The sequence below is a fragment of the Labeo rohita genome, chromosome 24, assembly GCF_022985175.1.
Source record: "Labeo rohita strain BAU-BD-2019 chromosome 24, IGBB_LRoh.1.0, whole genome shotgun sequence".
Taxonomy (NCBI): Eukaryota; Metazoa; Chordata; class Actinopteri; order Cypriniformes; family Cyprinidae; genus Labeo; species Labeo rohita.
The window spans coordinates 10,905,501-10,927,150 of record NC_066892.1 but is presented as its reverse complement, the minus strand read 5'-3'; the positions used below and the strand labels follow the sequence as shown (position 1 = coordinate 10,927,150).

Here is a 21,650-nt window from a genome sequence, read left to right as displayed (position 1 = left end):
TGAAAAAAAAAAAAACCTACAAAAATCTTCTGTAGCAATGTACAAGTCTTTAATATCACTTCTGATCGATTTAATGCAATAAGTTCATTTCTTTTCCTCAAAAAATCTTGTACGGTAGTGTATGTCATTATATTTTGGGTCCCAGAGACTTTATTTCCCTTTAGGTTCTTTAAATATGTTTCTCAAAACCTTTTAGAAACATATGTAACTTTGGACCACAAAACCAGTCGTAAGAGTCAATTTTTTAAAAATCATCTGAAAGCTGAATAAATACGTTTTCCACTGGTGTGTGGTGTGTTAAGATAGGACAATATTCAGCCAAGATACAACTATTTGAAAATCTGGAATCTGAGAGTGCAAAAAAAAATCTAAATACTGAGAAAATTGCATTTAAAGTTATCCAATGGAAGTTCTTAGCAATGCATATTACTAGTCAAAAATTAAGTTTTAATATATTTATGGTAGGAACTTTACAAAATATCTTTATGGAACATGATCTTTACTAAATATCCTAATGATTTTTGGCATAACAGAAAAATCGATCATTTTGACCCATACAATTTATCTTTGGCTATTGCTAGAAATGTTAGGGTTACACATTACTAAAGAAATAAATTTCTGCTGTACTGCTTCTACTACAAAGACAGAAATATGACTGTATTCCAATACAGTAAAGTTTTTTTTTTTTCAAAAACATTCTGAAAAAAGAATCAGCTTTCACAGTTTATATTGTTCCATCCTAATGTACATAAAAGAACCGAAAAAAAGATGAGAAATACACAGCAGTGAAGACACGCTGTTATCAGACAGCAAAGGTGCCCCGTGCTTACACTCAAGCAGCTTGCGATTAATTCATCACTGTAGCAGATTTATTAATGAATCTGAAATATTATTTACAGATCATCTGTCCTGAGCAGACCCCCCTGTCTGCCTCTCTCTCTGCAAACCCTCAGTCATACAGGAGTATTAGAATAGCCTCGCTCTGTTATAGTGCATTATTCATTGCACACAGCCTGCTCCTCTGACAGGTAGCACAGTAAAAAAACGCAGGGAGAGAGAGGAAACGCCAGAAAATGGGCCAAAAGGATATAAAGAAAAAAGCTTAGCCTGAGCACTTAAAATATGACACATATTAAACACCTCCCTGGCTTCCCGTCATTGAATGATAGATAAAACGTTCTGGTAAAAAGCTCTAGAGTTACGGAAATTCTGAACCTTCCCAACTCTCCCAGACGCCGTCTAAGTAATGTCATTTAGTCATGCTCTTCCTTCTATATTGTATTCATCTTCATTCTTCACCTTGTTTGTGGCTGCCGAGCTGAGCATTATGCAGACTCGGTGACCACTGAAAGGGTTGTCGTGACAACCGTTCAAGGACACAAAGTGCTCAAGGGCTTATGGGAAACTCATAGTGGTTTCCTGATTTGTTTAAAGGCTACTGTGGTGATTTGAGCCATTTAAAGGTACACAGATAGCAGTGATGGGGTAACTACTTTGAAATTAGCTTGTTTCTGGAAAATATAAACTAAGCTACTGTTCAATCTACTGAATAGTTCAGTTAAAGGGATAGTTTATCCAAAAAATAAAAATTACTTTATGATTTACTCACACTCAACACACCTTAGATGTACATGGCTTTCTTCTTTCAGACAAATACAATCGGAGTTCTGGCTCTTCTACCCTTTATAATGGCAGCGAATGGGTGTTGAGATTTTGAAGTCCAATAAAGTGCATCCATCCATCATAAAAAGTACTCCACGTGGTTAATAAAGGCCTTCTGAAGCAAACTGATGCATTTGTGTTAGAAAATATATCTCTAGTATAATCTCTAGCTTCCGCTAACTTTCGTATGCGTGTACATGAGAGTGGCAAAGAGGAAACTGGTTTTCCTTTGCTGAAAACAAAACTTGGTTCTCACAAGACTAGCCTATTCTCACCTGAGTTACATTATCTGTAAATTTTTGTTCTGGAAGTGAACTAATCCTTACAACGCTTACATCCAACGCTTACATCCTACGGGACTATCTCGTGAACGCGTGTATGACAGTTAGTGGAAACTAGAGATTATGGTTTATAAAGTTTTAAAAATGTATATTTTTGTTACACAAATGCATTGATTTACTTCAGAAGGCCCACCAGAGCTATGTGGAGTACTTTTTATGATGTATGGATGCACTTTATTTTGCTTCAAAATCTTAACAGCCATTCACTGCCATTATAAAGCTTGGAAGAACCAGGACATTTGTTAACTGAACTCTGATTGTAACTTTAGATCGACATTTGTCATTATTCTGTGCTAGTGGGAGTCACTCCAAAGATTTTACACTCCGGATTTACACGCTTTGGTCAACTGGTTAATAAGAAAATCAGCTAGAGAGACTCAGTGGAGGGAAAGTGAGGTGTTAGAACTCATTAGTATTACAGTGACAGCTCTATACAAGCAGAACTTGAGGGAAAACTATACAAGAAAAGCTTTTCTCTCTTTCTCCTCATCCTCGTCTACTCTATTACAAGAAATTGCTGGCTTCCACTGCATATGATCCTATAAATGAAATGTAAACACTGACTTTAGTGGCCTCCATGTATAACGGTGTCATTTTTTGCTTTTGGCCTTTTACATATTTTTGGTCTTTTGCAGTTCAGGCCTGTAACCAGTTCACACTCAAATCTGATACTGGCCACATTTATATATGCATATATGCACTAAGGCTTGCAGTGTGAATGTAGCTTTAGTTACTGTTACAAAAAGGTGTAACATCCCTGAAAAGAAACATGAACACAGATTGCAAAAGGATGGGATAAGAATACCCATGAATCAGCTGTGAACTCCTACACAGGCTTTTTGCCGTTCTGTCATGACACCACCTGCGATGAGGCTCTAAAAGATAGAGTGTGTGTGTGTGTGTCCATCACTGAATCGTCCTTCGTCTGCCATCACTTAATCTCAAAGCCATAGGGGACTTACTGGAGATGAGAAATTCATCAGTTAAATAAACCCTGTCTCAAAATGAGCCATCCAGCTGTGCAGAGCCAGGCCTCAAGCCTCTGCTGGAGTAGGAGAGCTGAGGGGCTGGTTCTTAGACCAACAGTGAATGTTCATAAATACAGTCTTCTACAACAAAATAAACACACTATTCCAGATTGGTTTAGTCTCTGTGGTTGTGAACAAAATATAACTGGTTCTTTTTTGTTCTTGAGGTTGTACGGTCTTCAGGGTGACATTCTTGAGGTTCTTCAGATCAGCTTGTTCTACAGTGCTTTGTATATGCTTTGACATGCATTGCACACAGGCAACCTGAGTTTGAATTATTTCCCAATTTCCAATCTCACCCGCTCCTCACCCCCCTATGTTTTCCTATTATCTCATCTCTTTCCTTGCAATGAAAATGGAGGGTTGAGTGTAGGTTTTAATGCATGGGAAATAACATAGAAATGCAATAGCACAGACGTTTCTACTTCAGTAGACTTAATTGAGTTCTCAATTAGGTTTCACTGAAGTATCAACTAGTAATGAGAAGATCATTTTAAGGACTTGATCTTTGAATCTCTGTCAGCAAAGAAACCTTTATTTGAGTCATTTTGTTAATAAGTTAAAATGTACATATATAACCCCTTTCACACATACAGTCTTTACTGGTAAATTACCATTAAGAGATCATGTGTGAACAGGACCTTTTCAAAAATACCGGTAAATTCGTTCTGGCCATTTACCTGTATGATAAGTTGTAAGATTACCGGAAAATTGCCAGTATGAGCATGTACAACGTGCTGATGAATAGTCTGCTTTGGTCCAAATTGGCTAATCGTAGCATTCTCATTTAGATGATGTGATTACTCTAAGCTGTTTACAAAGCTCTGCTGCTTATTTTATTGTTTTTCTATGTAAATATGCGCTAGATGGGCATCTTTGACCATTGCACCTCGTCTCGCAGCTTTTTAAAAAAAAATTGTCAAATTGGACAGATAGTGAAACTAAAGCACTTCTATTCATGTGGGTGAATGAAGACTACGGTGCAGCTTTTAAAGATCATTTCCGATGACTGACATCACAGAATTTATGGCATTTTGGTGCTGTTGTTTGAATGGTCTTACTGGTAAAAAGCCAGAACGGCATTGGCCGTGTGAACAGCATATTTGTGTATTTACAGGTAAAGTCATACTGGGAATTTTACGACAATTTACTGGGATTGCTGTGTAAAAGGGGCTTATGTCTTACGTCATCCGCTGGAACTCTACTCTCTCATGAACAGACGTACGACAGTTAGCCGAAGCTAGAGATGACAGCTTATAAAGTTTTAAATATGGATATGTTTCTTACACAAACACTTCAATCATCAGTTCACTTCAAAAGGGCTTTATTAACCCACTGGAGTCGTGTTGAGTACTTTTTATGATGGATGAATGCACTTTATTGGACTTAAAAATCTCACCAGCTATTCACTGCCACTATAAAGTTTGGAAGAACCAGGATATAACTTTTTTATAACAGACAAAAGTTTCAGAGGCAGTGTGTACATGTGATTGACACAAAGTGAGGTCGTATTTATTTTTTAACATGCAAAAATTTTGGACAGAAATTTCGAACTCAGTGTGCAACAACCTTTAGAATGGCCAAGGATCAGCAATCTCCACATAAAACTGATCATGCAGACCAAACCGTAAGTTGTAGAGACTTGAAACTTGGAAGGTTAGTAGTACTTACACCGCTGACAACTTCACCAAGGCTCACCCTTGACGGGGGCGCTACAGTGATCAATAGTACAAAATCGCTCATCAAAACTCGTAAACCGTCAGTCGCAGGTTCAAGTGTATAATGAAACAAACAAAACACATGCCTTGATTTGATCATGAGCCGAAATTTTCGGGTATTTTGGATTTTTTGAAAAACCTACATTTGTAAACTAGTCCTGGGTTTTTTGCCCGATCGAAACCAAACCAGTGCAGAAAGATTCTCTGGAGAATAAATATCAATCATTATCAAAAAAAGTTTCACTTTTGACTCACCGTCGCAAAGGGACACCAAAACATTCGAAAGGGGCAGGGTCACTTTTAGTGAAATGTCTGAACAGAATAAGATATCTTCACCAAACTCAGAACACCTATGTAAGAGCTCAATCTGAGGTCACAGGAAAAAAATCATGACGATTGGCCACTTGCAGGCGCTATAAGAGGGAAAAACAAAAAGGCCGCCGTTGGCTGGTGTATTTTGAGCACCTATTAGACAAGGTTAACGGAGACCAATCGGAACGAAATTTGGTGGGCCTGTTTGACTCACGGCCCTAAAGGTATGTGAGATATTTGAAAGAAATCGGCCACTGGAGGGGTGATATCACATTTTTCAAGTGCGTAAACAATTGTACATTGCGCAGTTTTTCACACATACAAGCAATATTTATATCATATAATAGAACTTCTCATTCCGGACAACTTTGCCTCCACTGCTGTCAATGAAATCGTTTGTTAAATGATCAAGAAGATGTAAAAAAACCTACTTTCACGATCTAGTCCTACACTGTAAAAAATAAAAAAACACGATTTGTTGACTCAGCTTAAAATAATGTTACCCTGCTGCCTTAAAATTTTAAGTTTACTCAACTAAAATAAGTTTAGCCAACTTGAAATGTTAAGTTGTAAGTAACTTAGATATTTGTGTTTGCTAAACTTAACAGATGGGTAAGTAACCCAGCTGCCTTAAAATTTTAAGTTGATTCAAATCAAATATCTAAGTTGTCACTTAGTATAATTTAACATTTCAAGTTGAATAAACTTTCTTTGAGCTGACTGAACTTAAAATTTTAGGGCAGCCAGGTTACAAATTATTTTAAGTTGACTCAACAAATTGTTTTTTACAGCGTAGGTTGTTCCCTCAATCTATAAAAAACACTGCGGTACAATTCTCTGGACTCTCTAGGTCAACAATTATCAAAAATGTTGAAATTTACCCTTTGGAAAGCTATAACGGGGTCGTTTAGAAAAGGGGGCTGTCCAAATTTACCCAAAATCCTATAAAGCCTAAAGGCAAACTCAAAACTTCACGCAACCTGCTGAGCACATGCGACAGGTGATTTTTAACAAACATGCAAAGTTTTAAGGAGATCGGACCACAGCTGGCACTATAACAGTCATAAATGGATTTTTTTTTCCAAAATTTTTTTTTGAATTTTTACATTTTTTTATATCATTAATTTGTTGGTTACAGGGGCTTGTTAAATAACGTATATAATTCTGATGATTTTCGTATACACATACGATGGGTTGAGGATAAGTAAATCATGGGGTAATTTTCATTTTTGCGTGAACTGTCCCTTAAACAACAACTTTTTTTCATGTTTTAGCACAAAATGAATACAAGAAGAGATCTATTTTTTTTTCTGACAGGAAAATAAGTAGTAAGTCTCCATTTTGCACTCATGATAGATTAAAATTTCATTTGCCACTTTTCTTTCCTACAAGTATGACAACAAACCATAGACGCCACAGACTCACAGACTCAACAACATTAGAGTCAAACTCTGCAGTCCCTCTTTCTGTCCTCCTATCTAATGGATCTGGAGCAGCAACACCTACTTATGAATCCCATTTTCACATCAACAGCCTAAAAGCCTGTTTCTCATCTCTCTCAGGTACTGACTCTTGAGTAACGATCTGAATCCAGAGCATCAGCAGAGGAGCCCAGGTGTTCCCCACCCAGTTTGTCTCCTAACAGATGCTCTCCTCCCTGCAGACATGAAACAATTGTTCAAGAGGATAGCGAGCGTCACCGTTTTCCTCCCATCTGTAAAGCTCTGCAGCTTTGGCTGTTTTTGTGAGCAGCCTCCCAAGAGCTGTTGTGGTTTTATCCCTTATAAACTACAGATGATCTTCAGATCACCGTCCAGGACAAATGTGAGTTCTGACAGACGGGAAACAGCGCAGCATGTACAGTCTCTTACTGGGTACATACTGTATCGTTACCTTTCTGGAGTGTTTTGCTGAATATTTCTCTCTATACTGCGGTTCTTCAGTTCTATAAAGTGATTCAGAGATGACTCACACCCTTTACACCCACTGACAGCACACAAACACACTTTTACACTTTTTCACAGGAGGGAAGAGTCGCCCCGAGCCAAGCCACACACCCACACACCCGCCCCTCGAAGCTGCAGCCCAGGACGCAGCGCTACAGCTCTGCGTGTGTGTGTGTATTATTATTCAAAGGTCTTTAACCTCGCTTTCTTCCTCTCGCTCTCTAGCATTTCTGTATTTCTGTCACACACACACACGCAGTCAATCCTCCCCAGCTCTGCCACATGTCATATGAAATACAATATTCATGTGTTCCCTTAGGACACACCCCGAAGACAGGCCTGGAATCCCCAAAATGCCTTAGTTGGACAGCCTGTGTGTGTGAATACATATGCTCTGATGACCTCCATAAGTGCACGCTATACATTTTCCACTCAAGCACACCAATTTTAACCTCATAGACCATCAGTGCCACACCATTCTGAGCCGAGCGCCGCAAAACGACAGCTCCTCATGTCAGGCACACGTCCTAAAAAGCAGCTAATGCACCTTCCTTCATGACAATCAATTATGACGGTGCGGAGCGGAGAGAAAGAGCCGTGCCGTTACGTGGTCTTTCATCTTTCTGTCAAGATATTTCAGCTGAAGCTGCGATTCTTCTTTTGCTCGATTGGTAAAAAAGAAAAAGTTTAAGCCAAGAATGCCAGAAAGGAAAATGAGTTCAGGTCTTTTTGTTCAAAGTGAACGAGCTGAAATTCTCGAAGCCTTTTGAATTATATATAATCGTCAGATCTTTGTGCATGTAACAGCCGAAGGGGAAAAAACACAAATGCGATCTCTTTAATATCTCAATTGTTTCCCTTCGACAGCCATGATATACTGCTGTATCCAACTTCTCAAATTTTTATATCTATAACTGTGCTATATAGTATATTCTTAGTGTATGGTAATAATGGTTTCTTTTGTTTTTCTTTTTAATAATAGAACTATCTATCTATCTATCTATCTATCTATTACAGAAATATTTGAGTTTTATTTTCCCAAATTAATTTCCAAAGGAATTTGAAGAAAATTCTGCAACTGATATTTAAATATCATACCATAATATCCAGATTTTCGGATGTTTTATTCACAATTTTGTTACATAGTTTTATAGTCTTACTGTACTTTGATAACTGTTTCATTTGATTTTCTTTTTATAAAATAATAATAATAATAAATAATTGTATTATTATTATTCAATAATATTCAATAATAGCATTTTGTATGCATTTTTATTCATATAAATTATTATTATTATTATCAAATGATAAACTACAGAAATATTTAAGTTTTGTTTTTTCAAAAGCAGGAAAAATGCTGAAGGAATTTGAGGAAAAGTCTGAAACAAAGTTGATATTGACCAGAATATCCAGATTCTCTGGCGTTTTTATCCACAATTTTGTTATAGTTTTATAGTCTTACTGTACTTTGATAACAGTTTCATTTAATTTTCTTTTCATAAAATAATAATAATAAATTATTATTATTATTATTCAATAATATTCTATAATATATTGCGTTTTAATATATACATTTTTCTTAATATTGTTTATTTATTTTATCAAATAATAAACTACAGAAAAAAATCAAGTTTTGTTTTGGAATTCCAAAGAAATTTTAGGCAAATTCTGAGATGATTTCGAATATGATATTTAAATAAGCATAATAGGCAGCTTCTTAGACTTTTTTATTCACATTTTTGTCACATAGATTTATAGTCTTACTGTATTTCGATAACTGTTTCATTTTTTTTTTTCTAAAATAATAATAATAAATCATTTTATTATTTTAAATAATATATTGCATTATTAAAATAATTGTAATATATGCATTAATAAAGTACAGAAATATTTAAGTTTTGAAGATTTTCACATTTCACATTTTTGTCACATAAATTTATAGTCTTACTGTATTTCAATAACTGTTTCATTTAATTTTTCCTTTCATAAAATAATAATAATATATATAATAATAATCATTTTATTATTATTATTATTATTATTATTATTATTATATTCAATAATATACTGCATTTTAATATAATTTTAATATGCATTTTATTAACATAAATTATTATCATTAGTAGTAGTAGTGGTAGCAGTATTAGTATTTGTATATTAGTATTAGTATTATATATTAGTAGTATTATCATCAGTTAATAAACTACAGAAATATTCAAGTTCTGTTTTTCCACAGGAATTCCAAAGGAATTTTAGGCAAAATCTGAAATGAAGTGGATATTTAAATAAGCAATTTTTTATTCACATTTTTGTCATATAGGTTTATAGTCTTACTGTACTATTATTATTATTACTCAGTAATATATTTTAAGTTTTATTATTCCAAAGGAAAATCCGAGACAAATTTGATATTTAAATGAGCACAACAGAGTCTAATGAACTATAAAAGAGCTCTGACTCAGTCATTTTTATCTATTCATCGCGGCATCCGCGTGATGAACAATTCTCAGCCGAATTGATTTTGATACCAAAATATCTCAATAGGTACTGATTCAGGCCTTGAATGGTCCGTTAGCAGATTTATAGGCTCTAGTGCACAGCTCCCAGCGCCGGTCGGTTATATTGAACACTCCCTCCGAGGCAATGGCTCTATCTGAAGCACTGCTGCCTCCCAGTAAAACCACAATCCACAAAAGCACAGCAAGACCAGGACCACAGTCTAACTGGGAAACCACAGATGCTGGTTAGAGTTCAGCCAAAGAGCTCCACCCTAATCTTTACAGAGATGGAAGCACTGGCATCATAGACGGGCCTTCAATCAGAGTCCGAGATGTTTACTTCTCCTTTCCTTGGAATGTATTGGCCAGCATAGAAGATACAGGGCGTGAAACATACAAAAAATGTTTAGATTGTTAGAATGACTGAGCTTGATGAATAGAGTCAGCATCAGTATTTTACTCATAGCTTCATGTTAGGTTCATTTAATGCTACAAAACATTTCTAATACTTCTCTCACACAAAATCTCCAATGCATTTACTAAATAAGCATACTGTGTTCATGGAAAGTGACGCACACTGGTGGCCGCAGGAGATGATTATACTTAGCACTTATGGGAAAGAGCAAGAAAAGGAGAAAGAAAGTAAGAACTGGAGATAGAGAGATGGAGAGAGCAGACTCGCTGTCTATCAGAGTTTGTGAGGCTGCAGTGATGTGACAGAACTTGATTAGATCTAAAGCCCGCGGTCAGAAAGCTAATCAAGAGGAAGGAGCAGTCATACACACCCACAGACACCCTGAAGCTGTGTTTCCAGCTGTTGCATTCCCAACACTGTAAAAAAATATGAGGTGTTCGATCTTTAAAAAGTGAGGACACGAAGGCCACGGCAGGCTTAATTATTTTCAAAGAAATGCCTTGAAACTAAAGTCTAACATCATTATAATAATTGCAAATTTAGGTTGTTCTATGCAAATTGCAATATTAGGTTATAATATGTGACCCTACACAACAAAACCAGTCATAAGTAGCATGGATATATTTGTAGCAATAGCCATACAATACATTGTATGGGTCAAAATTATCATTTTTTCTTTTATGCCAAAAATCATTAGGATATTAAGTAAAGATCATGTTTCATGAAGGTATTTTGTACATTTCCTACCGTAAATATATCAAAACTTTTTTGATTAGTAATATGTATTAAGAACTTCATGTGGACAACTTTAAAGGTGATTGTCTCAATATTTTGATTTTTTTGGCATCCTCAGATTCCATATTTTCAAATAGTTTTATCTTGGCCAAATCCTAACTAACCATACATTAATGGAAAGCTCATATATTCAGCTTTCAGATTATGTATAAATCTCAATTAAAAATAATTTACCCTTAAGACTGGTTTTGTGGTCCAGGGTCACAAATGTGTTTAAGTTTTTAATGAAAAATGCATGGAGAGCAAAACATCACATGAATACGCAACGCTGGAACATGTGACCTCAATGTTCAATAAATAGACATCTGAATTTCAGTAAAATATTAAAATGTTTACACAGTTAAAAAAAAAAAAAAAAAAAAAAAAAAACTTTAAAATGATAAATTATCCACATTTTGTTACACAGATTTATAGTTTTACTGTTTTTTCAAGTATAATTTCTTTTTATATTATAATAAAAATAATAAAACAATACAAAAATCTTCAGTATTTATTTAAATCTATATTCTAATTAAAGTTTCTTTATCGTCTAATCAAAGTTCTTTATCTATTTCTTTTAGGGCTGTCAAACGATTAATCGTGATTAATCACGTACAAAATAAAAGTTTGAGTTTGCCTAATATATGTGTGTACTGTGTGTAATTATTATGTATATATAAATACACACAAAATAATGTATATATTTAAGAGAAATGTTATTTATGTACAAAATATTTTATTTGTATATAATATAAATTATATAAAAATGATAATAAATACATATACTTGTAAATGAATGTGTTTGTATTTATATATACCTAATACTTACACACAGTACACACACATATATAAGCCAAACTCAAACTTTTATTTTGTATGCAATTAATCATGATTAATCATTTAACAGCCCTAATTTCTTTAACTATTCAAAACAGCATCAGTATGACGAATGTTTCTCAAATTCAAAAATAGCTATGTAAATAATAAATTATGTATTATATTATTTATATTTAGGGCTGTCACTGGCGATTATTTTGGTAATCGAGCAATCGTTTGATTATTCTGACAGATCAGATAATTATTTTAAAAAATGCTAGTAATAAAAATACACCTAAGTGAACAATAGCCTTTAAAACTGCTTAAAATACATATATAATAGCAATGAGGCAATAATAATTAGTTCAAATAAAGTATCAAAAGCAAGTAGGTTTTACTGAACGAAACTGTTAAAAGACAATGTATTACAAACAATATAGCTAACTTCCATTACGCATTACAACACATAACTGCGTTATGTGCTATTGTTTTTTCACTTTACTGCGCAATCTAATCCTTGTTTAAAATTGTCTAAACAATATTTAATTCAAACGTTCACTTAATCTTTAATACTTGGCCATTTCTTTAGTTGCTCTGGGACGCAGGTACATAACCTACACGCGTAAGCACGTATTTTAAACCTGCATCAAGTTTTTCTTTAATTGAATCAGCTTTTGTGAATTCATAACAGCATTATGCTTCATCGTAATTTTTAAATGAGTTTAATATATCATGCAGGCTTGGAAAACGGTCTAGTAATGCGTTTCATGGATTCTTGCCCATGAAATGCGCCACTTCTGGCATTTTTCCTGGTTACTCAACACGGGCAAAATGCAATCGAGGATTTTTTTTAAATCGAGTATTCGAATTGAATCGAGGAATCATTACAGCTCCATTTATATTATTATTTTTAATTGTAAGCATCAACAATACAGTAAGTTATATATTAACAACATGTTTAAATTACAACACGATATTGCGAATAATCACACACCAAATCAAACACGTTGTCATTTGTTGATTTGCAGCATCTGTTGATAGCAACCTTTTAACCAAGGCACCGAGGGCATGTTATTTCAGAACCGAGCAAATCATTCTGTTAAATCTTGTAAGTCTCCAGGGTACCGGCTGATGTACCATTAAATGTCCTGCTGTATCCTCAGCCTCATCTTTTCTAACCACTGTTTATTAAAAGGCCCAGCATGGCTCTGAGACACCACAACAATTAAACATAATACATTCATTCAAAAGCATTAAAAATGCAAGTCTCAGGAATCCTTTATTTAGCAATAATCAGTCCTAGCGCTACGTCTTAATCTTCACGATCCTTCTCCGTCTCTGTTCTTTCAGCTCCACACCTCTTATTAAATGCATATTAATCACAGTCTGATCTCAATGACCCCAGACAGCTTCCACATCTCAGGCTAATCAAATATAACGCCACTATCTTCTCGGCAAGTTTTCTGACGCCAGTTCAACCAAAATCCATAGTATCTAAAGGAATAGTTCATATAAAATAAGAACATTGTCACCATTTACTCAACTTCATGTCATTCCAAACCATGCATTTGTTTTTTCTTCTGTAGAACACAAAAGAAGATATTTTGAAAAATGCCCTAGTGTTTTTTCTGATAAAATGAAAACGAATAGGGTCCAATGACGTTTTGAACCCTACTGACTTTCATTGTATGGACAATAATAATTAAAATATTTATCCAAATGTAATTGGTGGTTTGGAATGGCATGAGGGTGAGAAAATAATGACAGAACATTCATTTTTTGGTAATCTCACAGGAGACTTAACTATTTTCTACAGCTACATCCTGTGAACCATATTAAATTGGATGTTTTTTAGAGAGAAAGAAACGAGCAAAAGATATAAATTTAGCCACAAATTCACCAAAACTTAAAATAGTTACAAATTCCCATGAGATTGTGTGGTTATTCACAGAAAATCTGTACTGGGAAAGAAAAAAGAAGGATTGTTGCATTCCTATAAATTAGTATGCACTAAATCGCATTAAACTCTAAATTAGCATACAGATTTCTACAATAAAGGCCTGTTCATGTCAAGGGTCCACACCACAACCATAACGATAACTGCACAGAGGAACAATGTCATTGGAACATGTTTCAGAATGTTTTTTTTCCCAAGCTGATGAACAATAAAAACACTGACAGCCAATCAGAAACCATCCAGCTTTTATAGAGCTTGAGCATTAAGCGCGTGCTTACAATAAACAGAATAAACGCTATTATAGTTAGTGTTATAGTTGTCTTTATAGTCTGCAACATGGACAAAATTGGTCTTGTGCTCATATGATCACTTTAAAGTGTCAGTGACAACAGACAAAGCTGTTTGAGATGTTCCCTCCAACCTTCGACGTCTCTTCCTAATGCTTTACTGATTCTCAAGTAAATGAGTTTGTGCCACTCCAGGCAGCCTTCAGAGCACCGATGCACCATTCCAGTATTAGCGAGACTTTAATAATGGCATTTAGAAAGGGCTATAGAGGGGGTGTGCTGAGTGTAATGTGTAGGCCTGGGGGTGTGCGCAGCATGTACAGGCATCGATCAAAACACTCACTGACTCTCTGAGTCACAAACTGTAAAATAGATTTGCTATAAGTCACAGATACAGTTTGACCTAAAGCTCATGTACATATGTACCCCTCCAACACACACTCACGTAAACCAAATAAGCCTCCAAATCAATTCAGCCTGAACCGGACTGGTTCAGCTACATCCTGTCTCTCTGTAAGCTGCATTAGCTGTGCTATTAAATTAATCTGCTCTTCACAAGCAGGTAAAATACTGCAGCTCTATCTTTTACAGGTTATGTGCTTGTAATTGGGACAGTAAACGGGGGTCAGAACCAAGCCACTAATGGGTCTAGGTAGATATTAGAGCTTATAAGTCTGAATGGATGAACGGTGAGACAAATTGATAGAGAGCACAACAATAAATGTGATTACAATCACATGACAATTTGAATCCAAAATGAGGGCAAATATTCTTTCTTTACGGTTGTCCTGATAAAGTCTTCTGCTCTGATGGATAGTCTCTCAGCTGTTCCTCACAGATGCTCACATTGACGCACAAATGACAAGGCACAAACACTGCATAATTCTAGTACACATGCACATGCAAAAGTCCATAACTTAATAAGAGAATTTAGTTCCAGGCTAAAGTTTTGAGCACATATTCAGGACTGGATGGACTAAATGTGACCCTGGACTACAAAACCAGTCATAAGTAGCACAGGCATATTTGTACCAATAGCCAAAAATACATTGTATGAGCATGGCATATACATTGTATTATTATTTTTCTTTTATGCCAGACATTTTTAGGATATTAACCCAGATAGCACATGTACATCTGCAAGATGTCTGTTAAAGATCACTCGATCTGGAAAGTATCTGCTGCATACAAACATCTGACAGACGTCTGTTAAGATGTCAGTTTTACATACAGTCTAAATCATAAACATCTGATAGGAAATGTCTTATAGACGTATTGCAGATAAGCAAACACTCTAAAAAATACGTCTTCCAGATGTAAATGCAGACGTCAATTAGACATCTCCGTGACATACGTGTGCTATCAGGGAAGTACATGGCACAAGTATGTCTGCAAGATGTCTGTTAAAGATCACTTGATCTGGAAAGCATCTGCTGCGTACAAACATCTGACAGACATCTGTAAGATGTCAGTTTTACATACATTATAAATCATAAACATCTTAAAAACATCTAATAGACGTCTGTTTGACATCTGATAGAAAACATCCTACAGACGTATTGCAGATGAGCAAACACTCTAAAAAATATGTCTTCCAGATGTAAATGCAGACGTCAAATATATGTCTCTGAGACGTACGTGTGCTATCAGGGAAGTACCTAGCACACGTCTGTTAGCAGAAGATGTCTGTTAAAGTTCACTTGATCTGGAAAGCATCTGCTGTGTACTAACATCTGACAGACATCTGTAAGATGTCAGTTTTACATACATACTAAATCATAAACACCTCAAAGACATCTAATAGACGTCTATTTGACATTTGATAGGAAACGTCCTACAGACGTATTGCAGATGAGCAAACACTTTAAAAAATACATCTTCCAGATGTAAATGCGGATGTCAAATAGACATCTTCATGACGTAGGTGTGCTATCGAATTAAAGATCATGTTCCCTGAAGATATTTTGTACTACCATAAATATATCAAAACCTAATTTTTGATTAGTAATACGCATTGTTAAGAACTTTATTTGGACAACTTTAACTTTAAAGGATTTTTTTGCACCCTCAGATTCCAGATTTCCAAACAGTTGTATCTCAGCCAAATATTGTCCTATTCTAACAAACCATACATCAATGGAAAGCTTATTTATTCAGGTGATCATGACTGGTTTTGTGGTCCAGAGTCACAAATTTATTCATCTGAGAATCAGATTTGAATAACCTGAATATAGGGAGATGTTACTCCCCAAAGTCTAGTAGTTACATCTAGTGAACCACTGCAAAAATCTATTAAACTGCCACAATATACTGCTTTCATAACCTTTTTGCAAGAAATGCGGAAAACCTCACGATGTTCTCATATATTTCTAGTTTCTTTAGCCTATATTAGCTCGAAGACGTGATATGAAGAACAATTTTGTTGATATCAAGCCTTATATCACAGATCTGTGATTCATTATCCCACTGGGACGCGCTCGAATCCTGTCATACAACCTCGATAACTCACTGCTCGATTTGTTATTGTGATGACGAATCTGGACACGCCGCCCACGCCCACGAGAGCAGAGAAGGTGCGTAATTGCCCCCTCCGCCTCCGCGCATCAAAGATTCTGCTTCTCTTCTTCAACTATATATGAGGAAGCTCCATCACATCATATTTAAGGACTCTATAAAATCATCTAATTTACACGGTGCCTAATGATAAATGTGGGTTTTAATGCTCTGTGACCAGCATTCCCATTACTGTTAGAGTATAGCTATGTCATGTTGATTTGGAGTTCAAGGTTTTTATGTCCCATGACATAAAGTTAAAATATTATGATTGTAGACAAGTCGCTAAATATCTTTTGTTGGCTTAATTACGTGCTTTCATATGTGTTAATCTATGGCTTTCAGTGCGGTCGAGTTTTTAAAGCAATTTCTCAGTCAGTATCCTGTCGTTGTTTTTAACTAACGTTAGTGTTCCTAGCTAACCGTCAACTGTCTTAAAAACATTTGAAACAAAAAGCGTATACATTTGTGAAAATCTACAACAAAGAGAGAAATGTTTACATTAATCGTGTTTTGTCGTACCATCCCATACCGTTTCTAACGGAAAGCGCTGGAGCAGCGAACAGTTGCTATGGTTACCTCCTCAGGCAAACGGGACTTTGCTCGCTAGCGGCTATTTAGTGCTTTCCGGCTAACTTGTAAAATAACTTTTGTGGATACTGAACGCTGTCTGAAAGCGGTAAGTGACACACAAACATTTAAACAATGACATTAAAAGAATATATACTTTTAAGACTTTTGTTAGGACTTCCTTCAAGTCGTTAAATTGAGGGTCTGTACGGTAATTCACACCCTGATTGTCATCATTAACATCAGACACCTGTACGCTTCCACTACTTGGAAAAAAACCAAGAATGCCCAACTAGATACAATATATGACATCATGTTCTTTTTTGACTGCTCTGCGCCATTAGATTAGTAAACGATGGGCTTTGCGGATTTAGGGAGCAAAACGCATCACGTACCTTTCATCCAGTCCACAACTTGACTGGGGCTCCATTTACTAACAGGTTCCATGACGAGAGCCATCGCGAAACTTTCTGTGGTTGCCCCCTCAACACGGACGATGTGGTTTAACGCAGCTCTGGAGAGCTCAGATCGGTGGTCTCACGTTAAGCGCCTAGATTTGGCCCCCGGTTACGCGATTTCATCCCATCCAGAATTGCGCATCCAGAAGCGTCACACCGAACGACATCAAGCACAGGGGTTTCTTATTAATAACACCCATATCTAAGAGCCCAAACCTGGTCCCCGTTTCAGTTCAGATCCTGGCATAATGTGCCATGCTCAGCCGGGTCCCCCAACAGTCGCGTCTTCATGCCATGCACCAACTGCAGTCTCTCCTGTTTCTCCCCTCCCTTCGTTTTCTTCTCCTCTTTAGGGGTCTGTACCTTTCAGAGGTGGACTAGTGGGTATATAGAGTAAGACAGAGAGAAATGAGCGGTGTACCCACGGGGACTCAAGTGAACGTCGCTTCCAAAAGCGGCGGCGAGCGTTGATTCAATTGGGCGCACGCTCCTCCTGTGGGTGGTGCGGCAAAGTGAATTTGACTTGCGCGCTCGGTTTATTTCCCACGAGGATAAAAGGCTTTCGGCCGTATTCATTTTAATGAGGGCACGCTGGTTCGCCCTGCTTCAGAAACTCCGTAAAAGCAGTGCACGCAAAGTATTTGTCTGGAATATGTAATGATGCTCACAGAGGGGCTATATTTGCATGAGACTTGGCCACTTATGAGACTATATGTGGCTAATGTTACGGTCTAAACCAAAATTACGGAGGACTACGGTGGCGTAAACCATAAGAGTGACAGGAATAACTCAAAGATTCATAAATGGGAGGTCAATCGGTGCTAGTTGCCACACATTTTCGCTCCAGCGAATATTTCTCAGGGTAGGTTTATTTTTGAAAGTCAATTTCTGAAAGCCAAGAACATACCCTGAAGTCTTAAAAAGCTATTACACGTTTTAATTTCCGTGAATACATGAAAAATGTGCAGCTCATTTAAGAAAACTTTGGTGAAACTAGATTGATAAGTTGTCTCAACTGGAACCTTGCAAAACTTACAACAGCTGCATGTGGAACACAAAACAAGCATTCGTTAAACAGCAACAACATTATTATAACTATTGTTTTGCCCAGAAATGCTGCCCCTGGCCCTAAAATTTCAAATGAAACACTAGGTTTTTGAAACTAAAATATAAAACAACTATTTACAACATATGTAACTCATAAACAGAGGCATTTGGCTGAAGGCATTTTAATTTAAAAGGGTCATGGATTTTTTTTTTTTTAAATTTAATATGTTCCTTGAGGTTTACTTATAATGTTAATGTATTTTTTTTGTACAAAATAAATAAATATGTGGAAAAAAAATTATTTTGAACCTTCATTCTGACCCTCTGTCTAAAACAAGCCGTTTTAAGGGGCGGGTCCTTCAAGGCTGGTCAGGAATCGGCCACTCTTATGATTGGCTAACGTCACTGCATAGGAAACAGTATCAATGCTCCCTCGCTATTGCATGTGAGTGTTTTGACAGCGTGATAAAAAAACGGTCATTTTCAGACAGATCATTATGAAACCATTTACTTACAGTTTGTGATGCAGCTGCAGTCAGATCTAGTGCCGCTTCATCTTTCCACAAATGTTTCTTTGTGAACTCTCCATGATCACTGTGCCTTGTTTACAAAACAAAATTCTCAGATCAATCCTCTGACACGACCATGCCATTAAAAATAAACTGTCTACTTGTTCCTTACACTGGGGTCCTTCTGATATCTGTGCAAAGACGTGAACGAGCCGTTTAAACCAAAAGTATCCAATTGAACATTCTTTCTTTTGATGACTGACTCTAGTGTGTGGAACGTGTCAGAAAGCCACCACGCATTTGTATACTGTATTTAGTGTAGACAAGATATCGGAAGTGATTATAATTTCTGTTTGCTTTTGACGAGACGTGACACTCATGTGGGCGGGGCCTATGGTGAGAAGATGACTATTCGTCGATGTCTTGCTCTGGGGGCAGTGTTTATGCAAATGTTTGTGCCTGGGTGATGTCATCTTGCACCTCGGATCCAAACAAGCCGTTCTTGGAGCTTGATTATATAAATGCTTTGTTTATAATAAGGAGGACGTTTTAAGCTATGAAACTTGCAGAATGTTTTAATGGTACAGAGACCCTTTTATATGACAAAAGATCAAGGCAATTTTGATTTCTCATCTCATAACCCCTTTAAACATTATAATTTCCGTGAATACATGAAAAATGTGCAGCTCATTTAACAAAATGATTAGACTAGATTAGTAAGTTGTCTCAACTGGAACCTTGCAACACTTAAAACAACTATGGAATACAAAACAAGCATTCATGAAACAGCAAAAAACTTTAGGCTATTCTAACTAATGTTTTGGCCAGAAATGTTGGCCCTGACCCTAAAAATTCAGAAGAAACACTAGGATTTTAAAACTAAAATATAAAACGACTATTTACAACATATGCAACTCATAAACAGAGCCATTTGGCTGAAGGCATTTTAATTTAAGATGACATAGCACCGCTGAAAAATATCCTCAAAATTAAACTCCAAATCATATTCCTAATGCTAAAGTAAACAGCTACAGCATCTATTATTTACAGAAGAAATATAAGTTTTTAGCATAACAATTAGATACAAAAACTTTGTTGAATGTGGTTTATTATTGTTGGCAGCTGCATGTAAAGTAGAAAAAACTTTCTTTGCCTTAGGAATTCTGTCTTAGACATCCTTAACTGGTTCACTGAAACTTAAATATAATAAAGTACTCTGTCGTAAACATTTCTGTTTTAAAAAAGTTGAGAAAACATGACATGTTTTTGTCGAACAAAACCTCTTTGAGTGTTTTCGATATAAATTGAAGTGCTCTAGCGAACTCATCCAACATGGACAGTTTCGCCAGTTCACCATCATCCCTGGCCTTCATCCTGGCTGCCTATTGATTTTGTTCCAACTCATCCTTACTTCAGAACCAGAGCAGATGGAGCCAGGAGGCTGGAGTCGGGCCCAGATCAGGCCCCAGTATGTCAGCATGAATCATACAACAGATTCTGTGGAACCTCACCATAGAGATTCAGTGATCAGTGGGCTCTGCCCCATAAACATGCACTCTTAATCACACGGGGAGGAAAGAATCAGAGCAGGAAAACTGGAGCTGTCAGACTCATTTGCACAGCACAGTCCGGCTCATGGGCTTTCTTAGCGCCTGATTTCATATTTGTCCCCTAAGTGTGCTCTTTTAGGAGAGCCGTGTGTGGCCACAACTGCTTTTGAAACTGATCTTTGTCACATTGTGTGACATTACAGTTTTATTCTCACACATTTGGGATAGTGTGCCCCCTTCTGACCATCCAGAGCAGCACTCGCAGTCCTTTTCAAGCTGAAAGACTGATCTCGGTCTTTCTGTATGTTTTCTTTAATAGTATACCCAGGGAAGGTTTATAGATACACGCTACTAAAATATATGCGAGTTGTGATCTTGTAATAATCAGATGTTCAAAGTGAGATCTGGATCTGGAGTTTTAGTTACAACACAAAAGCTTGTCCTTTGTTCTGGGACAAGTGCTGTGAAAAGCAGGAAAGGCACTGCTTCCCATGAGGCGAAGGAGCGTCAGATAGAAAGATTCTGTCAGCTCTTCTTCCTTATGCTGTTTTTGCTGTGCAAACAGGGTGGTAAACAAACACCTCCAGATGGATGGAAGGGGGATCGGCTTCAGAACGCATTGCTGCTTTTGAGTGGGAGGAACTAGGGTTTTTTTATTTCCTGCCGGCCTAGATGTTGTGGAGACGTTAAATTTATTCCCCCATCCATGCTGCTCCTACTCTTTTCGAATGGCAAAAAAAGAGAGCGTATGCTGTTTTGGAAAATGAAGTGGGTTAGCAGTGCTGTCTGACAGCTGCCACAGGGCTGCTTATCCATAATAAACACAGCTGGGTGGAATGTGTTTGTGTGGCACCAAGATACCTGTGTGTCCTGAGAACAAGCTGAGAGGTTGCATACTTGTTCCCTTTAAGCCAGAGTTTCCTTTAAGAAGCATGATGTTAAAGAAATGGTCGGTATCTCTGTCAAACTGCCAGTTACTACAGAACATTTCTCCACAGTTTGTAAGCAACAAACAAAAAAAAAATGTTCTTACAGGGATAAATATTTAAAATATACACAGTTTAAAACAAAAACATTATTCATGTTACCATGACAATATAGGGACAGAAAGCTGTCCTTTTAATTGCTCACAATTCAAATCTACATTCGATTCATAGGCACACATGAACTGAAAAATACATTATTGCAACTTAGAACACACCCTTAAAT

At 36.5% G+C, this 21,650-nt stretch overlaps 1 protein-coding gene across 11 annotated transcripts in view; it reads right to left on the bottom strand.

Moving 5' to 3' along the window:
- The window catches only part of cnksr2a (connector enhancer of kinase suppressor of Ras 2a), a 101,783-nt gene extending 83,933 nt beyond the window's left edge, over positions 1-17,850 (bottom strand). For 6 of the 11 annotated variants that reach the window (XM_051098018.1, XM_051098022.1, XM_051098023.1 and 3 more), the window contains exon 1: positions 17,273-17,850. In XM_051098018.1, coding sequence (XP_050953975.1) covers positions 17,273-17,336 — 64 coding nt within the window. In that variant the 5' untranslated portion in view covers positions 17,337-17,850. The remainder of the gene's footprint in view (positions 1-17,272) is intronic. The other 5 variants (XM_051098021.1, XM_051098026.1, XM_051098027.1 and 2 more) reach the window with 1 other exon arrangement.
- Positions 17,851-21,650: the final 3,800 nt, after the last annotated feature.